Below are 24,874 nucleotides of genomic sequence, written 5' to 3' on the forward strand. Positions count from 1 at the left end.
TTCGTTAGTAGCAGTGGACATTCAATTTTCACTTGAAATTGCCCTGACTGAAGATTCCCTCTACGCTAAGTGAATAAAGTAAAAAGCGAATGATATTATTAAGCGATATGAGTGTCCTCAAGAATGATTCGTAACAGACACGCATATGTAATGCAACGGAAATTCTTCTGGCATCTGAAATGATCTGGTATTGATTATGGTGACCTAGTAATGTAACGTGGTCACGGAACGTTATAACGAGACGACAAAATAGCTGCTGCCCAAAAGCTTAGAGAGATACTTACCTGCCGTAATCTGAAAATAATTTACTACTTCCAACAAATGCTTGATATTTCAATTAGCTTGGAGTAGAAGAGGCTGCAGTTGAACTATCTATCGAACTGAAGCACGAGAACATTTCTGTAATTACTTCTGCATAAGGCATTGGTGCAAGCCCCGTGACTATTCAGTGCTACTGTCTTGCAAAAGTTCAATAAATTTTAATTAAATTGATGAAAGGAATAAAACACCGATAAAGAGAAGAAATTTTGTTAGTACTTCAATGTTATTGGCTGGTTCAAATGGCTCTGAGCACTATGGAACTCAACATCTTAGGTCATCAGTCCCCTAGACTTAGAACTACTTAAACCTAAGGACATCTCACACATCCATGCCCGAGGCAGGATTCGAACCTGCGACCGTAGCAGCAGCGCGGTTCCGGACTGCAGTGCCTAGAACCGCTTAGCCACCACGGCCGGCAGTGTTATTATTTGATCCCAAAATCACATTGATTTCACACAGAAGAATTAGATTAAAGTTATGTAATGTACGTAAAATTGTGTACTCAGCTTAAACATGAGAGGAACATGTAATAAGTTAAGCAACTCTTTTTATTCTCTCGGTCAATTTCAGTTGAAAAAATACGGAATTCATTATGAGACACGGTGGAATACGCCCGCTTCAGTCCCTATTCTTCCATAAAGTTCTGATTGGTGGCTGCACTCCATGTGGCTTTCAAAATGACGTTTGTAATGGAGGGGCTTTCCCAGCAGTGTGTTGTCACTGAGTTTCAACTGCCGGAAAACTGGAGCATCATAGATATTCAGAAACGCTTCCAAAATGTCTACGGTGACCTGCCAGTGTAAAGAAAGCACGATAAGTCTTTGGGCGAGGCGTTTGTCATCGTAACAAGATCGCACAAACCTTTCGAATCTCCCACGTGCAGCCAGGCAGCACGCACCTATAACACCCTCAATATAGGAATACGCGGAAAGTCTCATTAGAGGTGACCGACGATCACAAACACCTTACTGCACAACAGGACACCTCTTTTGCTAGTGCTGTCACACTCGCCAGAAGCTGACAAAGCTTCATTGCACTGTACTTCCTCATCCACCCTGCAGCTCATTTCTCGCACCTTCTGACTTCCATCTGTCTGGCGCAATCCAGGCTGCATTCCAGTAGAAGCATTATGTGGATGATGGTGAAGTTATTAATGCCTCAAGACGTTGGCTTCGACGCAGTCCAGTACAGTGATACCATACGGGCGTTCAGGTCGTCCTACTAAGCACGCGCAAGGTCTTCACCTTGAACGGAAATATGTTGACAAATAGCGTTTTGTAACGAAAAGAGTAGGAAATAATTTGGTGTATTGGAATCCTGAATGAAGCCAACTTATTCTCAGAAAAGAAAACGTGTTGCATTACGAAGTGATCGCACCTCGTAATAGCAAAGAGTGGTCGCGAGATGGAGCTTCGTAAAAACAGAATATAAGGAAGATGGCCGATTATAATGGATATCTTTCTTTTCGTATTACACGTACAAGGGGCAATAATTTTACTTCAGCAGTGTAACGTCCCCTTAGAAAAACTAATGAGTTACTGTGCTGATAAACCTCTTACATTATTTGATTTTCGAACAGCTGAGCAAATGGTTCAAATGGCTCTGAGCACTATGGGACTCAACATCTTAGGTCATAAGTCCCCTAGAACTTAGAACTACTTAAACCTAACTAACCTAAGAACATCACACACACACCCATGCCCGAGGCAGGTTTCGAACCTGCGACCGTAGCAGTCCCGCGGTTCCGGACTGCAGCGCCAGAACCGCTAGACCACCGCGACCGGCTAACAGCTGAGCAGAACTGAACGTTCGCTCTTTACCTATTCTGATCAACACTAAACTGACACACAATATTTTTAGCGCAACGCAATCTGACTTTGAAAAATCTCTACAAAAGAATGGCCCTGACTAACAATAACCTATACCTTTCATGAATCACTTACCTCACAAAAATCTTCGTTACTCGAACTACTGCAATACAGCGAGCGCCACTACTGCTAGCTAAATAAAAGATTCAAACTACTGAAGGCACTAACTACTGACAGGCATAGTCAGCAAATGAAAGAATTTGATAGAGAACACCACTTCGAGAGCCTCGGTTCACCGAAGACTGACGATTGCTTCTCATAGGGAAACAGAGAATAAAAGTTTTCATCGTGAAATGCAATCTCTTACACGTGTGTATTAGGTCTCTGCTGGACAGTTTCTGTAGCAAACTTGGAAGACGTCTCTTGATAGCAGCAGTAATATCCCCAGACAGCTATTCAGCTTCCGGGCCCTTCGCTGTGGCACGTTTAGATTTTGTACAGAGATTTCCTGGGCCCATCGCGACCCTACCTCTCAGCGCAAGAGCCTTCGCGCAAGAGTAAAGGAGGCCAGGGCAAGGTTAGACCCCCGCGGCGGCGTCGATGGCGTCCTGCAGTGCGCAGCGCGGCAGATGCGCCGGGGGCGTTACAGCCGGCCGTTAGCGTAGCCACAGCTTGCCGGCAGATTAAAGTCTGGGCGGCCACCGCCCCGAGAACTTTTTTTATGAGTTCCACTTTCCGATTGAAGGGAGCAGGCAGAAAGAAAGGAAGAAAGGGCACTACCCCGAGCTCGGCGGCGGAGGAAGAGTCCGTGCTGTGTTGCGGAGAGGGGTGCTAGAAAGAGGCGGGGGTGGGGGTGGTGGGAGCTTGTCGGCGAGACGTGCCCCCACTGGCAACAAGCTGCGAGATGTATGGCGCGACGCCTCCGCAGACAGGCGGGGGCCGGCGTGGCCTCCCCGATCAGTGGGTTGCCGATCGACGGATGTCTTGTTTGACCTAGGAGGCAGGAGCTCACACGTACGAAGGAAGCAGGAAAGTTCTCGGTAAGGCCTAGGGGTGGAAATGGTGCCAATGAAATTTTGTTGCTGTCGGGTTGGATCATGTTGTGCAATAACGTAAGCCGCATATCAGTATGATTATCCCGTATTTTAAAGCATCTGGCCGGATTCCAGAACTTCATTGAGATCATGTAATTCCACCGCATCTAGACCAGCGTTTTTCAGTGATTACCCCCTGAGAGGTGAAACAAAATTTTCTGAGGTGTAAGAGCAATAGTGTTGAATTATGTTCCGGTCAAGAAACTAAATCGTAGACTTTCACGGCCGGTATTTCCGATATTTCTGATGTAAGTTTAATGCTCATTGTGAAGTGATCGAAGACGTAATTCTCTGTCTAACGGTTCGTCTACGACTGCTGGAAACACGACCAGAGGCTTAAGCACTCAGAAAGCTGTTACAGACGGAAGAAAGCTCAGCAAGCCGAACTGTATACATGTATACTCGTTGGTTGTTGACGTCATCAGACTGCTGCCCGTGGCCCACGGGAAAGACAGGCCGCGGGGCGTGTGTCGCATCATGCGACGCGCGGGATTAGCCGAGCGGTCTCAGGCGCTGAAGTCATCGTCTGTGCGGCTGGTCCCGGCGGAGGTTCGAGTCCTCCCTCGGGCATGGGTGTGTGTGTTTGTCCTTAGGATACTTTAGGTTAAGTAATGTGTAAGCTTAGGGACTGATGACCTTAGCAGTTAAGTCCCGTAAGATTTCACATACATTTTTCGCATCATGTGACACGAAAGGTCTTACTGATGCCAGCAGCCGTCTCCGGCTAAGAATGAGTAACTATTCAAGACGAGTCTAATAATTTTTAACTGCGCGTTTAAGTGTACGGAAGCTTTCGATAGCAAACAACAAATGAAAACTTTTAAGTGGGTTCCTATGTGGTGTCACCGCCAGACACCACACTTGCTGCGTGGTAGCCTCTAAATCGGCCGCGGTCCGTTAGTATACGTCGGACCCGCGTGTCGCCACAATCAGTGATTGCAGACCGAGCGCCGCCACACGGCAGGTCTAGTCGAGAGAGGCTCCCTAGCACTCGCTCCAGTTGTACAGCTGCCTTTGCTAGCGATGGTTCACTGTCTACATACGCTCTCATCTGCAGAGACGACAGTTCAGCATAGCCTTCAGCTACGTCATTTGCTACGACCTAGCAAGGTGCCATATTCAGTTACTATAAGTACTTCAAGAATGTATTCTAAACAGATAATATTGTGAATCATGTACCGTCAAGAGCGACGTTCATCAAATGGTTCAAATGGCTCTGTGCACGATGGGACTTAACATCTATGGTCATCAGTCCCCTAGAACTTAGAACTACTTAAACCTAACTAACCTAAGGACAGTACACAACACTCAGTCATCACGAGGCAGAGAAAATCCCTGACCCCGCCGGGAATCGAATCCGGGAACCCGGGCGCGACGTTCATCATTAATGGATTAAAGTTAAGTATCAAACTAATTACGTCCGCTTTCTGAATTCTCATTCCTTGTCATGTTCCAGACCGCACGTCAGTATAGTTCTTCCCACCTCACGCCAGCCTGCGTGAGCTAAAACGCGTGCATTTCGGCCTCCACTCGTAACACGGTGTTGGCTCTTCTGTCAACACAAAATCATTTTCGTAGTGTCGCCCGTGGGCCTTGAACGGAGAGAAGTGAAAGTGAAGTACGGCGGACAAGGTGACTAACGTGACGCCAAAAATTCGTTGCAGGGCCCGTATTTCTCACGGGCTCCGACTGCTGCCTAAGGTTGCAGAGTCCCACCGTCAACATCCTATGGAACTTGTATTTTCTATTGAAACTATTTTTCAGCTTTTTTTTATTTCTATTGCCTCTCTGTACCCCCTATTGTAGTAATTATTAGATCTCGCATAAACCACAATGGCAGAGAAACGAATTCGGTGATTTCCCGAGCCCAGTACATGATGTGCTTCTTAAACATACAAGAGTGGAGCAGCACCTGCGTCCCAGAAGTGAAGAGTGGCCTTTTAATACATTTATTGAACACTTAAGCAATTAAATATAGATTCAGAACACAGTAAAGTTTAAGCATTTATTTGTACCATCAGTCAAATCTCTACCAACAGTACTAGTGTTTATGTAGACGATGCATAACTTGAGTTAACCTTATAATCTTCTCCCGCCAGATGGAGTCATCGCTACAGTGTAATCAACCCAAGTGGATGCGTTAGTTGTATAAGATGCAACGGTCCACGGACGGTGCCAGAACAAGGCCGACGAAAGCAATGCAAATGATACTAACATAGCCTCATCTGAAATGGGAAGTATATTAAAACCTGACCACAGAATAACAGCTCCCTTTTCTCAGTGCCGGAACTACCCCTTTTAATATCCGTACCTTAAAACCATGAAATTAAAGCTTCCCAAGTTATGAATTAGTGTAAAGCTGTATTCCGGCCATTAAGGCATAAATCCATTTAATTAAGCAATAATCTAGAACCTGAGCTGTACTAACAGTTAGTACATTCATCTATTAACAAAATCTTTAGAAATGGTAGCACCAAATTTCAGCTTCTAAGCACAGTTTTAAATAGTCTCTTGCATTACAGTAACAAACAGGGTGATAAAAGAGGCAATAAAACGTCAGGTGAACTCACACAGCTTAACTAACGATAAGGGCTTGGTGCGAGCTTATCTATGTCCAAGTACTTGCGTGCGCACACATAGCAGGCCGGCAACGCGGCCCCAAGCGCCACAGCAACAGCCGGCGCTAGTGCCAACAGACTAGTGTAATAGAATAACGCACAGAGACTAAGCCCCCTGACTGAAAGCACTTACAACAAACACTGACGCATTGCATTAATGACAACCTGGCACTCAACACAAATTACGGATCTATTAAAGCCACGTAAGGTACGATAAACAGCAACAATGTTTAGCAGCAACCTCATATAAGTATCCTTTCCATTGCGCATGTAGATGCACACCTCAGTTGTCCAGTATCCAATCTGTAAACCATTAGCATCAGTATATCCATCGGCTTCATCGGATTTCAGCTATATAAAATGCTTCCAAAACAGAGGTAGTGCCGTCCGCCAACGAGTTCTTTACTGTACCCTTCTAACAGCTGTCCATTGTGTGGCACCAATCGCTGCTGCTGGTAATACATGTGTTTCTGACAGCTCGTGCCAACTGGCCTCATGGCGTTCCTTCCCTCATCCCGCCACCGCTTCCCGATGGCGCTCGTCTCGAGCCAGCCCGCACACCACGAAGATATACCAATGCCGCGACACAACCAGAGATGTGTCAACTCACGGCACAGACTGAGCCCTCTCAAACTTATTAAGTAATAAGCTATGTCGTGAGTTTTGGCAGAAGATCGACATCTCATTAATAAGCATTGACAGGATTCTGTTTAAGAAGAAAATCATGCCCCATAACCAGGAAACCACCAAATTTGCGAAACTGTGATTTTAGCGAGATTTAATAATTACTACGCAGGAATGTACGGAGAGCCCATAGAAATTCAGAAGTACGAAAGCAATTTCAACAGAAAAGGAGGAGGAGTGAAATTAGACTAGTCGTGGGCCTTACTGCACGTGGGCTGGAAGCCGAAAAATCAGACAGAGACCTATGCTATGGACCACGACCTAATGCCCGTAATACAAATATTTGCAATATCACGAAACTAACCTATTTTTATGAGGTCACTGTTTCGTAAAACTGTAATACCGATTATGTAAGTTAACAATAATGAGATTTTTTATATTTCAGATACTACTAATAACACGCGAGACAATGCTACAGCTACAGCTTTGGAAACTAATGTATGAACATCTTCTTCACGTAGACCGCCCACTACAGGCATCCGTTGCCCCATTTACCTGTGAAAGTAAAACGTAAATATTTATCACATATGCTTCAATATCTCCTGAAAATACCTTATGAGTGTTGTAGATAGTTTCAAAAATAGACCATAAATTGCTTGATTCTTTACTTCGCAACAACAAACGAACTAACTGACGGCACAACAGTAACTATGTATGGTTACTACATTGCTGTAGAACCTACACAGTATGTTATTATTATTATTATTATTATTATTGTTAGTGTTCAGGCCTAAAGCATTGGCAGCCTGAAGTCTTCCAGTTTCTGTAATTTCAGACGTAAGGAGTCCAGCAACCAATGTTGTTGTTGTTGTTGTGGTCTTCAGTCCTGAGACTGGTTTGATGCAGCTCTCCATGCTACTCTATCCTGTGCAAGCTTTTTCATCTCCCAGTACCTACTGCAACCTACATCCTTCTGAATCTGCTTAGTGTATTCATCTCTTGGTCTCCCTCTACGATTTTTACCCTCCACGCTCCCCTCCAATACTAAATTGGTGATCCCTTGATGCCTCAGAACATGTCCTACCAACCGATCCCTTCTTCTGGTCAAGTTGTGCCACAAACTTCTCTTCTCCCCAATCCTATTCAATACCTCCTCATTAGTTATGCGATCTACCCATCTAATCTTCAGCATTCTTCTGTAGCACCACATTTCGAAAGCTTCTATTCTCTTCTTGTCCAAACTATTTATCGTCCATGTTTCACTTCCATACATGGCTACACTCCATACGAATACTTTCAGAAATGACTTCCTGACACTTAAATCAATACTGGATGTTAACAAATTTCTCTTCTTCAGAAACGCTTTCCTTGCCATTGCCAGCCTACATTTTATATCCTCTCTACTTCGACCATCATCAGTTATTTTGCTCCCCAAATAGCAGAACTCCTTTATACTTTAAGTGCCTCATTTCCTAATCTAATTCCCTCAGCATCACCTGACTTAATTAGACTACATTCCATTATCCTTGTTTTGCTTTTGTTGATGTTCATCTTATATCCTCCTTTCAAGACACTGTCCATTCCATTCAACTGCTCTTCCAAGTCCTTTGCTGTCTCTGACAGAATTACAATGTCATCGGCGAACCTCAAAGTTTTTATTTCTACTCCATGAATTTTAATACCTACTCCGAATTTTTCTTTTGTTTCCTTTACTGCTTGTTCAATAATCAGATTGAACAACATCGGGGAGAGGCTACAACCCTGTCTTACTCCCTTCCCAACCACTGCTTCCCCTTCATGTCCCTCGACTCTTATAACTGCCATCTGGTTTCTGTACAAATTGTAAATAGCCTTTCGCTCCCTGTATTTTACCCCTGCCACCTTTAGAATTTGAAAGAGAGTATTCCAGTCAACATTGTCAAAAGCTTTCTCTAAGTCTACAAATGCTAGAAACGTAGGTTTGCCTTTCCTTAATCTTTCTTCTAAGATAAGTCGTAAGGTCAGTATTGCCTCACGTGTTCCCGTGTTTCTACGGAATCCAAACTGATCTTCCCCGAGGTTGGCTTCTACTAGTTTTTCCATTCGTCTGTAAAGAATTCGTGTTAGTATTTTGCAGCTGTGACTTATTAAGCTGATAGTTCGGTAATTTTCACATCTGTCAACACCTGCTTTCTTTGGGATTGGAATTATTATATTCTTCTTGAAGTCTGTGGGTATTTCGCCTGTTTCATACATCTTGCTCACCAGATGGTAGAGTTTTGTCAGGACTGGCTCTCCCACGGCCGTCAGTAGTTCCAATGGAATATTGTCTACTCCGGGGGCCTTGTTTCGACTCAGGTCTTTCAGTGCTCTGTCAAACTCTTCACGCAGTATCATATCTCCCATTTAATCTTCATCTACATCCTCTTCCATTTCCATAATATTGTCCTCAAGTACATCGCCCTTGTATAGACCCTCTATATACTCCTTCCACCTTTCTGCTTTCCCTTCTTTGCTTAGAACTGGATTTCCATCTGAGCTCTTGATATTCATACAAGTCGTTCTCTTATCTCCAAAGGTCTCTTTAATTTTCCTGTAGGCGGTATCTATCTTACCCCTAGTGAGATAGGCCTCTACATCCTTACATTTGTCCTCTAGCCATCCCTGCTTAGCCATTTTGCACTTCCTCTCGATCTCATTTTTGAGACATTTGTATTCCTTTTTGCCTGTTTCACTTACTGCATTTTTATATTTTCTCCTTTCATCAATTAAATTCAATATTTCTTCTGTTACCCAAGGATTTCTACTATCCCTCGTCTTTTTACCTACTTGATCCACTGCTGCCTTCACTACTTCATCCCTCAAAGCTACCCATTCTTTTTCTACTGTATTTATTTCCCCCATTCCTTTCAATTGCTCCCTTATGCTCTCCCTGAATCTCTGTACAACCTCTGGTTCTTTTAGTTTATCCAGGTCCCATCTCCTTAAATTCCCCACCTTTTTGCAGTTTCTTCAGTTTTAATCTACAGGTCATAACCAATAGATTGTGGTCAGAGTCCACATCTGCCCCTGGAAAAGTCTTACAATTTAAAACCTGGTTCCTAAATCTCTGTCTTACCATTATATAATCTATCTGATACCTTTTAGTATCTCCAGGGTTCTTCCATGTATACAACCTTCTTTCATGATTCTTAAACCAAGTGTTAGTTATGATTATGTTGTGCTCTGTGCAAAATTCTACCAGGCGGCTTCCTCTTTCATTTCTGTCCCCCAATCCATATTCACCTACTATGTTTCCTTCTCTCCCTTTTCCTACACTCGAATTCCAGTCACCCATGACTATTAAATTTTCGTCTCCCTTCACAATCTGAATAATTTCTTTTATTTCATCATACACTTCTTCAATTTCTTCGTCATCTGCAGAGCTAGTTGGCATATAAACTTGTACTACTGTAGTAGGTGTGGGCTTCGTATCTATCTTGGCCACAATAATGCGTTCACTATGCTGTTTGTAGTAGCTTACCCGCATTCCTATTTCCCTATTCATTATTAAACCTACTCCTGCATTACCCCTATTTGATTTGGTGTTTATAACCCTGTAGTCACCTGACCAGAAGTCTTGTTCCTCCTGCCACCGAACTTCACTAATTCCCACTATATCTAACTTCAACCTATCCATTTCCCTTTTTAAATTTTCTAACCTACCTGCCCGATTAAGGGATTTGACATTCCACGCTCCGATCCGTAGAACGCCAGTTTTCTTTCTCCTGATAACGACATCCTCTTGAGTAGTCTCCGCCCGGAGATCCGAATGGGGGACTATTTTACCTCCGGAATATTTTACCCAAGAGGACGCCATCATCATGTAATCATACAGTAAAGCTGCATGCCCTCGGGAAAAATTACGGCTGTAGTTTCCCCTTGCTTTCAGCCGTTCGCAGTACCAGCACAGCAAGGCCGTTTTGGTTAATGTTACAAGGCCAGATCAGTCAATCATCCAGACTGTTGGCCTTGCAACTACTGAAAAGGCTGCTGCCCCTCTTCAGGAACCACACGTTTGTCTGGCCTCTCAACAGATACCCCTCCGTTGTGGTTGCACCTACGGTACGGCTATCTAAATCGCTGAGGCACGCAAGCCTCCCCACCAACGGCAAGGTCCATGGTTCATGGGGGGGGGGCCAGCAACCAAGTAATTTCCAAACAGTAAACAGTTACGAAAACCTTCGCAACTGTCACTTAAAAACAACGGCAACACGATGGACGGAAGGAAGCAGACTTACGGTTAGGCCAATGTTTTAATTACCACACCACCTATTACGGTAACGAGAAACAGGAGGACTGTTTAAAATTATAATCTCATTAAAGTTTTTATATATGGGCTTATAGTTAGCGTAAGCGACAGAATGGACATCAAGTGTGCAGGTCAGTCATATCACACGTGGTGTTCATTAGAGTTCCAAGCGGAGTAAGGAGTAATCTCAAGATTTAAATTATCCCCTGGAAAATATAAAGTTTCGTAGTTCATTTCTTGTTTTTTTTACAGGTGTAAGTCTGCAGTCCTGCTACATGATAAAGCCCCTCGTCACTATACAATAACATCCCGCCAGAAGAGCCAAAAAAGAAAAAGAAAAAAGCCGCAGCTTCTTACTAAGGTGGAGAACCGTGCGGTCATTCGTTTTCGGTAACAGTGGAAATGTGGTGACTTTGTCAGGCTAATCTTTATGACTTCTGTAGCAATTTGGATTGACCTACCTCCGCCACTACATTACAAATAATGCCTTGCAGGAATTGCCGAAAGATCACTATAGCAAGTAGCTGCCCCATTTTATAACGGTTCCTCTGACGGCGAACTACAGTATTGTGGTGGGGTATTTCAGTGTATACCTGTACTATAAAAATGAACCTGTAAGTAAGCAAAAAATTAAATACGTTACTTTACTTTTTAGAAGTTCTAATCAAAACCTTGTGAACATTCCCTGTATACTTGAACAGTTACTGAGGCCCTTAGTGAGCAAGGTGAAATTTATAACTCGTAATATAAGCTCATGTAATTTAGTTTCATGTTCCGTCTCACGATGAACAGAAATTATTAATTTGTACGAAATATTATAAGTTGCGAGAGTAACTGGCTTGGTTTTTTATCTTCACGACCGTGTCAACTTAGTATCTGTCAAGAGCTCCAATAATGTTCGCACTAGCAAATCGGAATTCGTAAATTAAGAAGCAGCCACGTTTTGAATAATTACTACATTTCGTGGCGATCTCACAATCAGTGAAATAGCCGTAATGGTGGCAAAACAGATATCGTGCATGGCTGTTATTCGCCTTCATACCATCAGACTCACTTGCAGTTCCATTGTAAAACCTGTTAATAAGTTCCCAAGGGTATTAGTGGTACAAAATAAAATAACATGACACACGGCTTAAGCAAGAGTTAGTACTCTCACCAAACGAAACTTACATTGATGTATAGGTCTTAACAGATCGCAGATAGGAGGAGGAAGGGTGAAGACGGAAGTAACAAGTGAAGTATGTCAGACGATAGTCTGATTCTGTTTCACAACGATAACATTTTCTATACAAATTACTCCAGACTTTATGCATTATGCAAGTATTTTTTCGTCATCACAAATAACACATTTATAGCCAGAGTATTATATTTTCTTAAAAATAAAAAAGCTTATTAGAACAAGAGGAAAGGGGAAAATTACTAACATGCTGTTGTAACGGATATGTAATTACCACTTAGAAAACTGAAAGGTTTCTGTCTTTACTAAAACCGGGATAGTTTGTGCAGTAAGGAAAATACGTCATTGCCACTCGGTATGCGCGAACTTCAAATGTCCGTCTAACAATCGAGATTTGAGTTTACTGTGATATCCATAAATCGCTTAAGCTGATTTCTGGTTTGCTGCAAATCAGACACATAGGACTATCTCTAGCATGCTTGACCTGCCAGAGTTTGCGCTGCATCTCTTCACCAGTGGGACGTTAACACTAGTCTTTAGTTACTCATTTACTACTGTATTAGATGCAGTTTGAACGAGTAGAACTGAAAGAGGCGTAAGACTTTTCACGTCACGTCGATCAAACAATTGTAAAAAAGTATGTACGACTCCCTGCAACTGAATTGTAATAACATAATAGGATGAAGAAGGGCTACGTAATTTTTAGAGCGTTCGCAATTTGCATCACTATGTCCATTAGTTTGGAACGTCCCTTATCTTTCAAATTCATCGTATGCATCATTGTGAACAAACGACATATCAAAAAATACCGTCATATTCACTTTAGTGGACTACTGGATAGCCGGCCGCGGTGGTCTCGCGGTTCTAGGCGCGCAGTCCGGAACCATGCGACTGCTACGGTCGCAGGTTCGAATCCTGCCTCGGGCATGGATGTGTGTGATGTCCTTAGGTTAGTTAGGTTTAAGTAGTTCTAAGTTCTAGGGGACTGATGACCACAGCTGTTAAGTCCCATAGTGCTCAGAGCCATTTGAACCATTTTTGACTACTGGATTTTATATTTTAGTTTACCGCTACCAATTCTGTATAATTTCTTTAAGCAAATACGCAACATTCACTCTAAAGGGGAAACGAGTTGTTATTTTTTAAAGTGCCGATAAATTTCGACAATATAGCACTATGAATTACACTGTGACAGAAGAAATACGCGTTAGGTGACATGAAGTGTCTCTCGTTGTCGGGTCGAAGCGTTACGGTCATACATTCGCTTCACCAGTACCAGAATTCATCGATTTTAGTTATCATATGAATATCTGAAAGGAAGCTATTTACAAAAACAGAATGGAAAGATAGCATCAATATGAAACAATAAATCATATAATTAAATTCAAAAAGGGCCGTACTGCAAAACGACGTCGAGGAAACATGTCTCGATGGGAATTCGACAGCTAGAAAGATAACTACAAAAAATTAGACGAGAAGCACAAATAGGACGATATTAGTGAAAGAAAGATATTGAATGTTTACCAGTAAACAAAAACACGATGGTGGATTCACTGGAAGTCATAAGGAAAATTTTGAATTAAAGACCAAACAAAACACAGAAGAGGTCATTTAGTAACTTTGTGTACATATGAAAAAAAGTTAAGGCAGATTAAGAAAAGAATAATAGCTGCCTATGGCCATTTTCAGAGGAGGACCCCTAACAGACAGACAAAAAGACTGTTATCTTACTTCGGTAAATTAAAAATGGATAAACATGGTGAAAAGAAAATGGAAGCGACATGGACGAACTCCGAATTTACTCCATAAGATAATGAGAAACCATTTCCACTCAGAAAGAAATTACAGGATTCCAAAAGTTTGAATGAAAAACCCAAGAAGTAAACTGTAGCCACATGGACGGAAGAATGAAGAGAGAAACGTCGAGAAATGATGAGAGAACTGTGGAAGAAAATAACAGAGAAGCAGTTGAAATAACCGTAGTTCTTGATACTCATTCATAAAATGATGATAATAATAATATCAGTGTACAGAACAATTCATAAAAGGATAATAATAATAATAATAATAATAATAAGCCTTTGATAGTGTACCCCACTCATGGTTACTACAGATATTGGAAATATACAAAGTAGATCCTAAATTGATACAGTTTCTGAACACAGTAATGAAAAACTGGAAAACCACACTTAATATCCAAACAAATTCAGATAACATCACATCACAGCCAATACAGATTAAGCGTGGATTATACCAAGGAGACTCATTAAGTCCCTTCTGGTTCTGTCTTGCTCTGAACCCACTATCCAACATGCTAAATAATACAAATTATGGATACAATATTACTGGAACATACCCACACAAAATCACACATTTGCTATACATGGATGATCTAAAACTACTGGCAGCAACAAATCAACAACTCAACCAATTACTAAAGATAACAGAAGTATTCAGCAATGATATAAATATGGCTTTTGGAACAGACAAATGTAAGAAAAATAGCATAGTCAAGGGAAAACACACTAAACAAGAAGATTACATATTGGATAACCACAGCGACTGCATAGAAGCGATGGAAAAAACAGATGCCTATAAATATCTAGGATACAGACAAAAAATAGGAATAGATGATAGAAATATTAAGGAAGAGCTAAAAGAAAAATATAGACAAAGACTAACAAAAATACTGAAAACAGAATTGACAGCAAGAAACAAGACAAAAGCTATAAATACCTATGCTATACCAATATTGACCTACTCATTTGGAGTAGTGAAATGGAGTAACACAGACCTAGAAGCACTCAATACACTTACACGATCACAATGCCACAAATATAGAGTACATCACATACATTCAGCAACAGAAAGATTCACATTAAGCAGAAAGGAAGGAGGAAGGGGATTTATCGACATAAAAAACCTACATTATGGACAGGTAGACAATTTAAGAAAATTCTTTCTAGAACGAGCAGAAACTAGCAAAATACACAAAGCAATCACCCACATAAATACATCGGCTACACCACTACAATTTCATAACCACCTCTACAACCCTTTAGATCACATAACTTCAACAGATACAAAGAAAGTAAATTGGAAAAAGAAAACACTACATGGCAAGCACCCGTATCATGTAACACAGCCACACAGCGATCAAGACGCATCCAACACATGGCTAAGAAGAGGCAATATATACAGTGAGACAGAAGGATTCATGACTGCAATACAGGATCAAACAATAAACACCAGATATTACAGCAAGCATATTATTAAAGATCCCAATACCACAACAGATAAATGCAGACTTTGCAAACAACAAATAGAAACAGTAGATCACATCACAAGCGGATGTACAATACTAGCAAATACAGAATACCCCAGAAGACATGACAATGTCGCAAAAATAATACATCAACAGCTTGCCTTACAACATAAACTTTTAAAACAACACATTCCTACATACAAGTATAAACCACAAAATGTACTGGAGAATGATGAATACAAATTATACTGGAACAGAACCATTATAACAGATAAAACAACGCCACATAACAAACCTGACATCATACTCACCAATAAAAAGAAGAAATTAACACAACTAATTGAAATATCCATACCCAATACAGCAAATATACAGAAGAAAACAGGAGAAAAAATTGAAAAATACATCCAACTGGCTGAGGAAGTCAAGGACATGTGGCATCAGGATAAAGTTGACATTATACCAATTATACTTTCAACTACAGGAGTCATACCACGCAATATCCACCAGTACATCAATGCAATACAGCTACACCCAAACTTATATATACAATTTCAGAAATCCGTAATTATTGATACATGTTCAATTACCCGAAAGTTCCTGAACGCAATGTAAAATATACCGTACAGTTAAAAGGAAGTGACGCTTGATCAAGGTCCGCGTCACTTTCATTCCGAACCAGACCTAAGGTCTGAGAAAGGAAAGAATAATAATAATAAGGTAGACAATTTAAGAAAATTCTTTCTAGAACGAGCAGAAACTAGCACAATACACAAAGCAATCACCCACATAAATACATCGGCTACACCACTACAATTTCATAACCACCTCTACAACCCTTTAGATCACATAACTTCAACAGATACAAAGAAAGTAAATTGGAAAAAGAAAACACTACATGGCAAGCACCCGTATCATCTAACACAGCCACACAGCGATCAAGACGCATCCAACACATGGCTAAGAAGAGGCAATATATACAGTGAGACAGAAGGATTCATGATTGCAATACAGGATCAAACAATAAACACCAGATATTACAGCAAGCATATTATTAAAGATCCCAATACCACAACAGATAAATGCAGACTTTGCAAACAACAAATAGAAACAGTAGATCACATAACAAGCGGATGTACAATACTAGCAAATACAGAATACCCCAGAAGACATGACAATGTAGCAAAAATAATACATCAACAACTTGCCATACAACATGAACTAATAAAACAACATGTTCCCACATACAAGTATGCACCACAAAATCTACTGGAGAATGATGAATACAAATTATACTGGAACAGAACCATTATAACAGATAAAACACCACATAACAAACCTGACATCATACTCACCAATAAAAAGAAGAAATTAACACAACTAATCGAAATATCCATACCCAATACAACAAATATACAAAAGAAAACAGGAGAAAAAATTGAAAAATACATCCAACTGGCTGAGGAAGTCAAGGACATGTGGCATCAGAATAAAATTGACATCATACCAATCATACTATCAACTACAGGAGTCATACCACACAATATCCACCATTACATCAATACAATACAGCTACATCCAAACTTATATATACAATTACAGAAATCCGTAATTATTGATACATGTTCAATTACCCGAAAGTTCCTAAATGCAATATAACATATACCGTACAGTTAAAAGGAAGTGACGCTTGATCAAGGTCCGCGTCACGTCCCATTTTTAACCAGGCTTGACGTCTGAGAAAGTAAAGAAATAATAATAATAATATCACTGTAGAGACCAGTTCATAGAACGTCTTTATAGAAAATCAACTGATATATCATAATTTAAGTACTTCATATTCGTGCACACATTTTGCTGGACGTCCGTTGAATCCCCACAGCCGGCCCACAACAGTGGTGCCCATCCACTGCAGCCTCAAGCTGTGTAACCAAAGCCATCACAGCCTGAAGCTGAGAGCCAAGTGTCACCCACTCGGCTTGCATCCGTACACAATCGCAGTCCCTGTCCATACTAAAGACCGCGGAAAACTAAATTATGCAGATAAACGGACTATCGGCACGTGCTGCGCAACTCTACTGTAGACCCTGACGAAAACGCAGGAACTGTGTCTAATAAATTAGATTAATACACAGATATTCAAAAATCTAACTTCCGAAGCACTCAGGTGAAACTACATAATTCGTCCCTCATTTGGAACGTGAAATATGTCACAAAACCGATTTCCTTTCCGACGCAAACTAAAATGCCAGAACTGTGGCTACTAGATATTAAATTAACACACATGAACTCAAGAAACTAAACTATTAAAGGACACAGATGATACTATAAAATCTCTCCTGGTTAGGAACTCGTGAAAGTCACAAAAGCGGTTACTTCCCTGTTGTTGCGTCTGTCTCGGCCGGCCACTGCTGCCGTACACTCTTCCCTTTCTTGAGGGGACTAAATTATTCTGTTTCATGTGCCTTTACGACATAATTCCTTGTATATTTATGTAGTCTTCATTTCTGTCTTTAGTATTTCTCAATACTGCGAGGTGGAGTAGTAGCAAAAGGATGGACTTAACTTCAACAGCAACAGTATTCAATTTCACGTCCCATCATCCTGATTCCGGTCTCTCATGGAAAGATTAAAACTAGGGTTGTTCCTTTTAATAGCACAGGGCCATTCTTATCCCATCCGTAGTCCGTTAGAACTTTCACTCCGCCTCTAATGACTCGTGGTCAGTAAGACGTTAAATCCCAAACTTTCTCCCTCATTTTTCATTAACACAATTTCAAAACCACCTCCCAACGGTTGTATAACTCACTAATCACACCTTCCACACTGAAAACATCCTGTTATTAGTTAGCAGTGAAATTATTGTCATTGTTATATTTCCTTGTAATATTGTTGGGACACTTGTTAAAATAAATGAAGAAAATAGTTAACTTTTTGGTGAATGCTTCTTAGAGTGTGTTGGAAATAATTGGATGCGTTTGACTTATGTTCACGAAATTGGATGCGTTTGACTTATGTTCACGAGAAACATGTTCCCTGAATGTAATTCGCTTTCACGCCGACGATACGTAAGCATTCTAGCAGCAAATTTCTTTTAGTGGGAAACCTAAGAATCTAATAATTCATTATGTTCGTTTTGCTTTTATTGTTATTTTTTTACTCAAACATTTTGTGAAGTTAAGGGTTAAATTTGCATCATTATAATAAGCGGATGTTGGGAAATTCTTACTTAAAAGTATAGCAGAACCACCGAACAATACAAACTAGCATGGTGGTAGAGCTTCGTATGTTGTATGAAGAAAGTAGACTGTGAGGTGATTTGAGTGTTTGATGAGACGATCACCGCAGGCGTAATGTTACACACTTGTGACCAAATGTTCGCATCTAGTAGGACTATATGTGAAGGTTACTCACTAATATATTATTTAGTAGGAATGACATTCAATCTTTAGTAAAAACCGATCCACCGATTTAGAAGTTTCAATTTTTTAAGTCGTATTTTCTTGTAAGCAATGTTTATTCATATTCATATGCGTGACAATTCGCGCTGTTCTGTGGTACTGATTTATCTGTAGTCTGTACCAGAAACTTCTAAAATAAATTTTCAAGTAGACATGTTATTGTAAGGACCGAAACGATGGTTAACCGTAGACTTTTATAATGTTATTGTTTCACTCTACGTATCTTCGAATTACTGCTTAGAATACTCCTTCGGTTAGATTGACGAAATGTTTAAATAATCCTATTGTGCTGTGGTTAAAGTAGGGGTGTCAACTTTTTACCACCTGCGGATGTAACAATAATAAAGGTAGACAAATGTCAACTTTTTGTCTGCAGTTTCCACGAAAATGTAAATTTATTACTAAATCGATTGCTTTGATTGTGAATGTGAAACCTGTCCCTTCACAGCCTCTAAGATTTTTGCACCACCACCATCACCATCATCATCACCGTCATCGTCATCTAAATGTGTACACAGTGATATCAGGAAGTAATCACAAAAATATAGAGGCGAAATATGGTAAATATGATAAATATGGTAAAAAAGGTGATGTGTGACGTATATGATTTAGAAGAAACAAGTAGATTTGGACGCTGACCAGGAGCCGCCGTTACTTCCATTTACGTAAAACGCACCTCGTACACCGTCTGAGGAAAATATTCAATGCCAGTCGCTGCGGCCGAGCGGTTCTAGGCACTTCCATCCGGAACCGCCCTGCTGCTACGGTCGCAGGTTCGAATCCCGCCTCGGGCATGGATATGTGTGATGTTCTTAGGTTAGTTAGGTTTGAGTACTTCTAAATCTAAGGCACTGATGACCTCAGATGTTAGGTCCCATAGTGCTTAGAGCCACTTGAACCATATCTTCAATGATTAGTGCATGTCCAGCTATCTTAAACAGACCTGCACCTCAGCATTTTATTGTGTACTTGTGTTCATGACGTAACAATTATCTGTTAAGCGCTATGTATATGGCCGTGTGCACAGGGTGTTTTGTTTACGACAGACCTCTATAAAATGTTTACCTGCATGACAACTTGGCATGAGGTCCAACTCAAAATAAACACATTTTATAACAAAATGTTGCTGAAGATCTGAAGATGATAGCAAAGTCTGTGGAAACCCGCTGCTTTTAAATCAGGAAATATTTATGCGATCTTGGCTTTAGAACGTTATTACCTAAATAAGATGTACTGTACACTTATTTGAGTCTACCGTTGAACTGATCACAAACACACCGGCTGAAGTAGAATCAAGCTCGAATAATTTCAGTTAACTACACATGCCTCTTGCCTCTATGGGTATTCGCGTGTGTTACCATACATCCGTGTTTGTCTGAGAGCAAGGAATTTATTTCTTAATGAACGATATACATCATTATCTTTGAATTAATAATTCTTCAGTTATGTTTCCTTTGAAAAATATGAAAACGCTGGAAGCACGGTAGATGAAACTTCGGTAAAAAGAGAGAATTTAGGTCAACGTTTCCGCCAGGGAGAGAGGAGGAGGGAGACTTCTGGCCAAGAATATTAATTTCTGTGTGAGACGGGAAGTAGGAAGCCCTGCAAAGTGCTGATGTAGACGAAGGAGAAAGATGACAAGATTTATGCCTCATGAAGGGCTTCCCGTTGCCCGCTGGCGTGCTCGACGTAGCGGAAGACGAACGCTGTGGCCCGAAGGCCTCAAAGGATACCAGCAAAGGGGTCGGATGGCGCTTACATCTGGCTGCGCTATATTTCTATTTATACAGGGGTGATCTTCTGGCAAATGAATGCCTTAAAATATTCCAATCTGACTCTGCGAGGCAAAGCCGAATTTCGTGAGTCAGCCGTTCCGTAGGAAGAGAAGCTAGATGTTTATCAACGACTAGGACAGTCCAAAACAGTCGATTTAAAATTGGAAATGTTTCGGTAAGAACAGAAAGAATCTGAAACTTGCACAGATCTAAACATATCGTTCTGAACTCAGGCTCCATTTGAGGAATTCAGCGTGTTAAAGTGGAACGCTTCCGTCAGGTGTGTCAAGTAAAAGTGACAGAAATATATCGTATACGACGGAAAACTGAAGTATCTACTTACTGCTGCGTTCAGTATTTCGCTGAAGTTGTAACCGTAATATATCAACACCACACACAAAATTCAGCATCGAAAATTTATGTATAGAAATCGAAGAATCATAATTCAATTAATGATCAATAATACGTTTCATGGCTAACATAAAACACTTTTTCGATACTATTTTCAGACTACTTTTTCTGCACGTGGCACATAAGTTTCATTTTATTTGACGGGGATGAAGATTGTAACTGTTCACTCTATCATGAGGATTTTTTTTTCAACCTCTGATCGGTTGCGAAATGTAAATCGCAGCGAAAATATAAAATGTTGTCATGGCAATACTTACCTCCACCTTCCAGCTACGTAGACCTTTCCGACTTCGACATTTGTCATTGTGTGGTACCAACTTTCCGAATAACCTCGTCATAGAAAGCAGCCGCCTGTGCTTTCCTGCAGTTCCTTACGCTGGTTTGCAGCTTACTTTGTAAGCAAAGATTCTGTAATAGCCAGCGGTTCATGTGAGCAAAGAGATGAAAATGAAAGATACAAAATGAAAGATACCCAAGTCCAGACTGTATGGTGTCTGATCAAACACTTCCCATCGAAAATGCTGCAGGAGCGTCGTTGTTGCTCCTGCAGCGCGCGGCCACCCATTGTAATGAAAGATACGCATGACATACACGATTTGTGGACTATAACAAATCATGCTCATCTCTGCAAGTGCTTCACAGTCGGCGGAAGTCATTAGTGGTCTAAGCATCTTTACGTGCTCGCTGCACTCCCGGAACTGAAAAGTGGGACGAGACGCGATCGACGGGCATATTAGAGACACTGTGCAACACATCTGCGCGAAGCTTCATCAGATTTTCATTGTGGTTTTAATTTCGCCACCAACCGGAGGTCGAAAATAGCTTTTCAAGGTTCGGTCTTTTCTGTATGCCAGTGGTACCAGTTGACGTTCTTCCGTTTTTTATTTTTCTGTTGTGACGTTTTCATTCCAATTCATTTCACATCGGAGCACAGAACGGAAGAACTGAGGACAAGCGACGTTCTGCTCCCTTCTCCAGAGTGAATTTTCACTCTCCTCTGACGAGAGTCCATATTTGTGCCGAAAAGGATAAAAAAGGCACACAGTTTTATCAGCGAAGAAATTACAAAACAAGACAAACTCTTCTGCAGTTGTATTTGGTTTCCCTTTTTCTCATAGTTCTGAATATGGCCATTATGAACCGAAATCGGTAGACTGACCATAATCTGTTTGTGGTCATTAACTGGAATTAAAGAAAGAAATTCAGGGTATTTATTTCAGCATTCTCTGTAACGAAGTGCTGCCCATTTCTAAATTTTCGTGATTAGTATTCCGTTTATACGCCCCTCTTCCAAGATGACAACAGCTGTGTTTACAAAAATGCAAGTAAGTCTCTCTGGTTTGAAGAACACTGAAGCGCTCTGTAGCACCTGACAACCAGGCTGAATCTCCCGACCTAAATACCTTAGAAAATGTCACGGATTACTAGTAACAGTGCTGTGCATAGAGCAAACAAAATGGTGACATTAACTTTACTGGGTCTGATCGTCGCCGAGAGGCAACAGCTGGATAGAAATGTCTAAAGAAACTTGTGGAGCCCCTTCCTCGCCTAGCTGAGGACATTAGCAGGATTACAGGAGGTATAACAAGGTATTAACGTGATGCCATCTGTGGGCGACTCATTATTTGATCCACAAAACTGCGATAGTTCAGTGGCAACGAAAATCTGTCTGCTGCTAATATTTCGGCTGCAAACCGTGCAGTCGGGGAGGCTGGACAGACCGCCGGTAAAGCGCCCCTGTCCACCTCATACAGCAGCAGGTGCATGAGTACACGGAAAATCGCCGTAGAAGACACGTCACGCGGACAGCTGTGATGTATGCTACCATGACCCTTTGTAAAGGACGTTGTTTCACAGATGTTGGTCGATAGGAGAACAGTATCGTTGGGTATGACAGTTAACTAATATCAGTGCTAGATTCCACATTTAGTCTATAGTAAAACCATAATCAGGATTAATTAAACCATTTTTCAGATGTATGCCCATATCTTCCCTGAGAAGTGAGTCCCAGAAGACGAAACAGATGTCAAAATGTGGACGTTCTCTAGTCCGTAGCGTGGCTTGCCTGTATACAGTGCTTGTCCATTGCAGATTTATCAGGCTGTACGTGGCGGGTATGTCGTCGATGTTCCCCACAACTTTCTTGAACCGAACATAATTTAGATCCCACATATGACAAACTACACAAACATTGAATATTACACACGCCTGTCTTCCGCAAAATCCAGTCATCCTTAACATAGCCAACGAGTGTGGATATCTTTGGTGCTGAGAGAAGAATAGCGTTCATCTTATGGATCGACCTGTTTTGGAAGTAAGATTCCTTACAAACAGTAGCTTATGAGGTGAGACACTCATCTCCATTTAGATTCGCTAATCCTTGTGGATCTTCCCTGATGGATTATCATTATCTTCAATTGTATTTTCTAGATGTTCAAGTTCTTCCTGTACATGGTCCTCGTCGGCATTCATATATGCCATGTGTATAAATGTATTCAGGGCACTATTTTTCAGCACGGGATGATGACAGCAGTCCACTAGCAGGTACAGATGTACAAGGACATGCTAAAAAGTAATTCCTCCGAGTTTTTTATTCTGTTCTTAATGTCGGTTGAGATGTGACATGTCATGCATATCACTCGGTTGACTTTACCGTTTCACTAACGAAGATGCAACCTTCTTCCATTGGAGTGCTCCGAATTGTAGAGGCTAACATGGCGGTGTGTAACGTAATTATGTTGGTGCGTGGCAGAGAACGCGCTGTAATCGAATTTCTAACCGCAGAATATGTGTCTCAAATGGAAATTAATAGAAGAATAAAAGCCGTGTACCGTGAAGATTGTATTTACATCGGCAATGTGCGACACTGGATTGTTTGTGCTCGTAATGAAGTGGTGCTATCCTCCACCTGTGAAACAGCTCCCTGACTGGACGGCCCCATACGGCAGCCGACGAGACTCGTCGGAATCTTGTTGATGAACTTATCAGAGAAAATCGTCGGGTAACACAGATACAGCTCACAGGTTAAGGCGTGAGCGTGTACAGGAAACCACTGCAGAACTGCGGCACAGCAAGTCGTGTGCACCGGTCTGCATCAAATTCTCACTGTTCACATAAAGCAGAGGAGACCGGACATCCGTCAACAATTTCTTTTGCGTTTTGAGCGTAAAAGTTGTGGGTTCCTCAACAACATTGTGACGGGTTCACCTTATTGACCCCGAAAACAAGAGAGCATTATCGATGTTCCGCCACAACGCATCACCCGCGCAGAAAATGTTCAAGAGCATGCTATCAGCAGATAAAATCATGCTCAATGTTCTAGGGTTTTCAAGGTGTGGTGCTTTCGGAATTCATGTCTGAGGGTACCACCAGAAACTGTGGAAGCTAATGCAAGTTCCTCAGAAAACTGAAAGCACGAATTTGGCTCTGGCTCTGAACACTATGGGACTTAACTTCTGAGGTCACAAGTCCCCTAGAACTTAGAACTACTTAAACCTAACTAACCTAAGGACATCACACACATCCATGCCCGAGGCAGGATTCGAACCTGCGACCGTAGCGGTCGCGCGGTTCCAGACTGTAGCGCCTAGAACCGCTCGGCCACCCCGTCCAGCCGAAGTTGTTGAGTTCGTTGACACATGGCGTACCCTATCCTTCAGCATGACAATTCCGGAGCACACACATCTGCAACAATTCGACGCCTTGGGTTCACTGCAGTCGATCACCCTCCATACAGTCCGTACTTGGGCCCATTCGTTTTTTCATCTGTTTCCAGACTTTAAAGAACATCTTCGAGGACTTCACTTTGATAGTGATGAGGCAGTGCAATCGGAGTGAGGTTCTGGCTCCTCAACAGAGTCAAACATTTTACAGTGGCAAACTGGCGTTACCCTTGAGAGAACGTGTTTGTCGCCACGGTGACTATGTTGGGAAATAAATGGTTCAAATGGCTCTGAGCACTATGGGACTTAACTTCTGAGGTCATCAGTCGCCTAGAACTTAAAACTAATTAAACCTAACTAATCTAAGGACATCACATACATCCATGCC

At 41.4% G+C, this 24,874-nt stretch overlaps 2 protein-coding genes across 3 annotated transcripts in view; one reads left to right on the forward strand and one right to left on the reverse strand.

Annotated features, from left to right (window-relative positions):
• LOC126484068 (hemicentin-2-like) overlaps positions 1-24,874 on the forward strand; it is a 1,942,222-nt gene that overhangs the window by 99,422 nt on the left and 1,817,926 nt on the right. The window lies entirely within an intron of this gene.
• Positions 2,906-24,874, reverse strand: part of LOC126484886 (transcription initiation factor TFIID subunit 4-like) — a 153,611-nt gene continuing 131,642 nt past the window's right edge. The window contains exon 4 of the mRNA XM_050108483.1: positions 2,906-3,122. Coding sequence (XP_049964440.1) covers positions 2,906-3,122 — 217 coding nt within the window. The remainder of the gene's footprint in view (positions 3,123-24,874) is intronic.

Source organism: Schistocerca serialis, chromosome 6 (genome assembly GCF_023864345.2).
Source record: "Schistocerca serialis cubense isolate TAMUIC-IGC-003099 chromosome 6, iqSchSeri2.2, whole genome shotgun sequence".
Taxonomy (NCBI): domain Eukaryota; kingdom Metazoa; phylum Arthropoda; class Insecta; order Orthoptera; family Acrididae; genus Schistocerca; species Schistocerca serialis.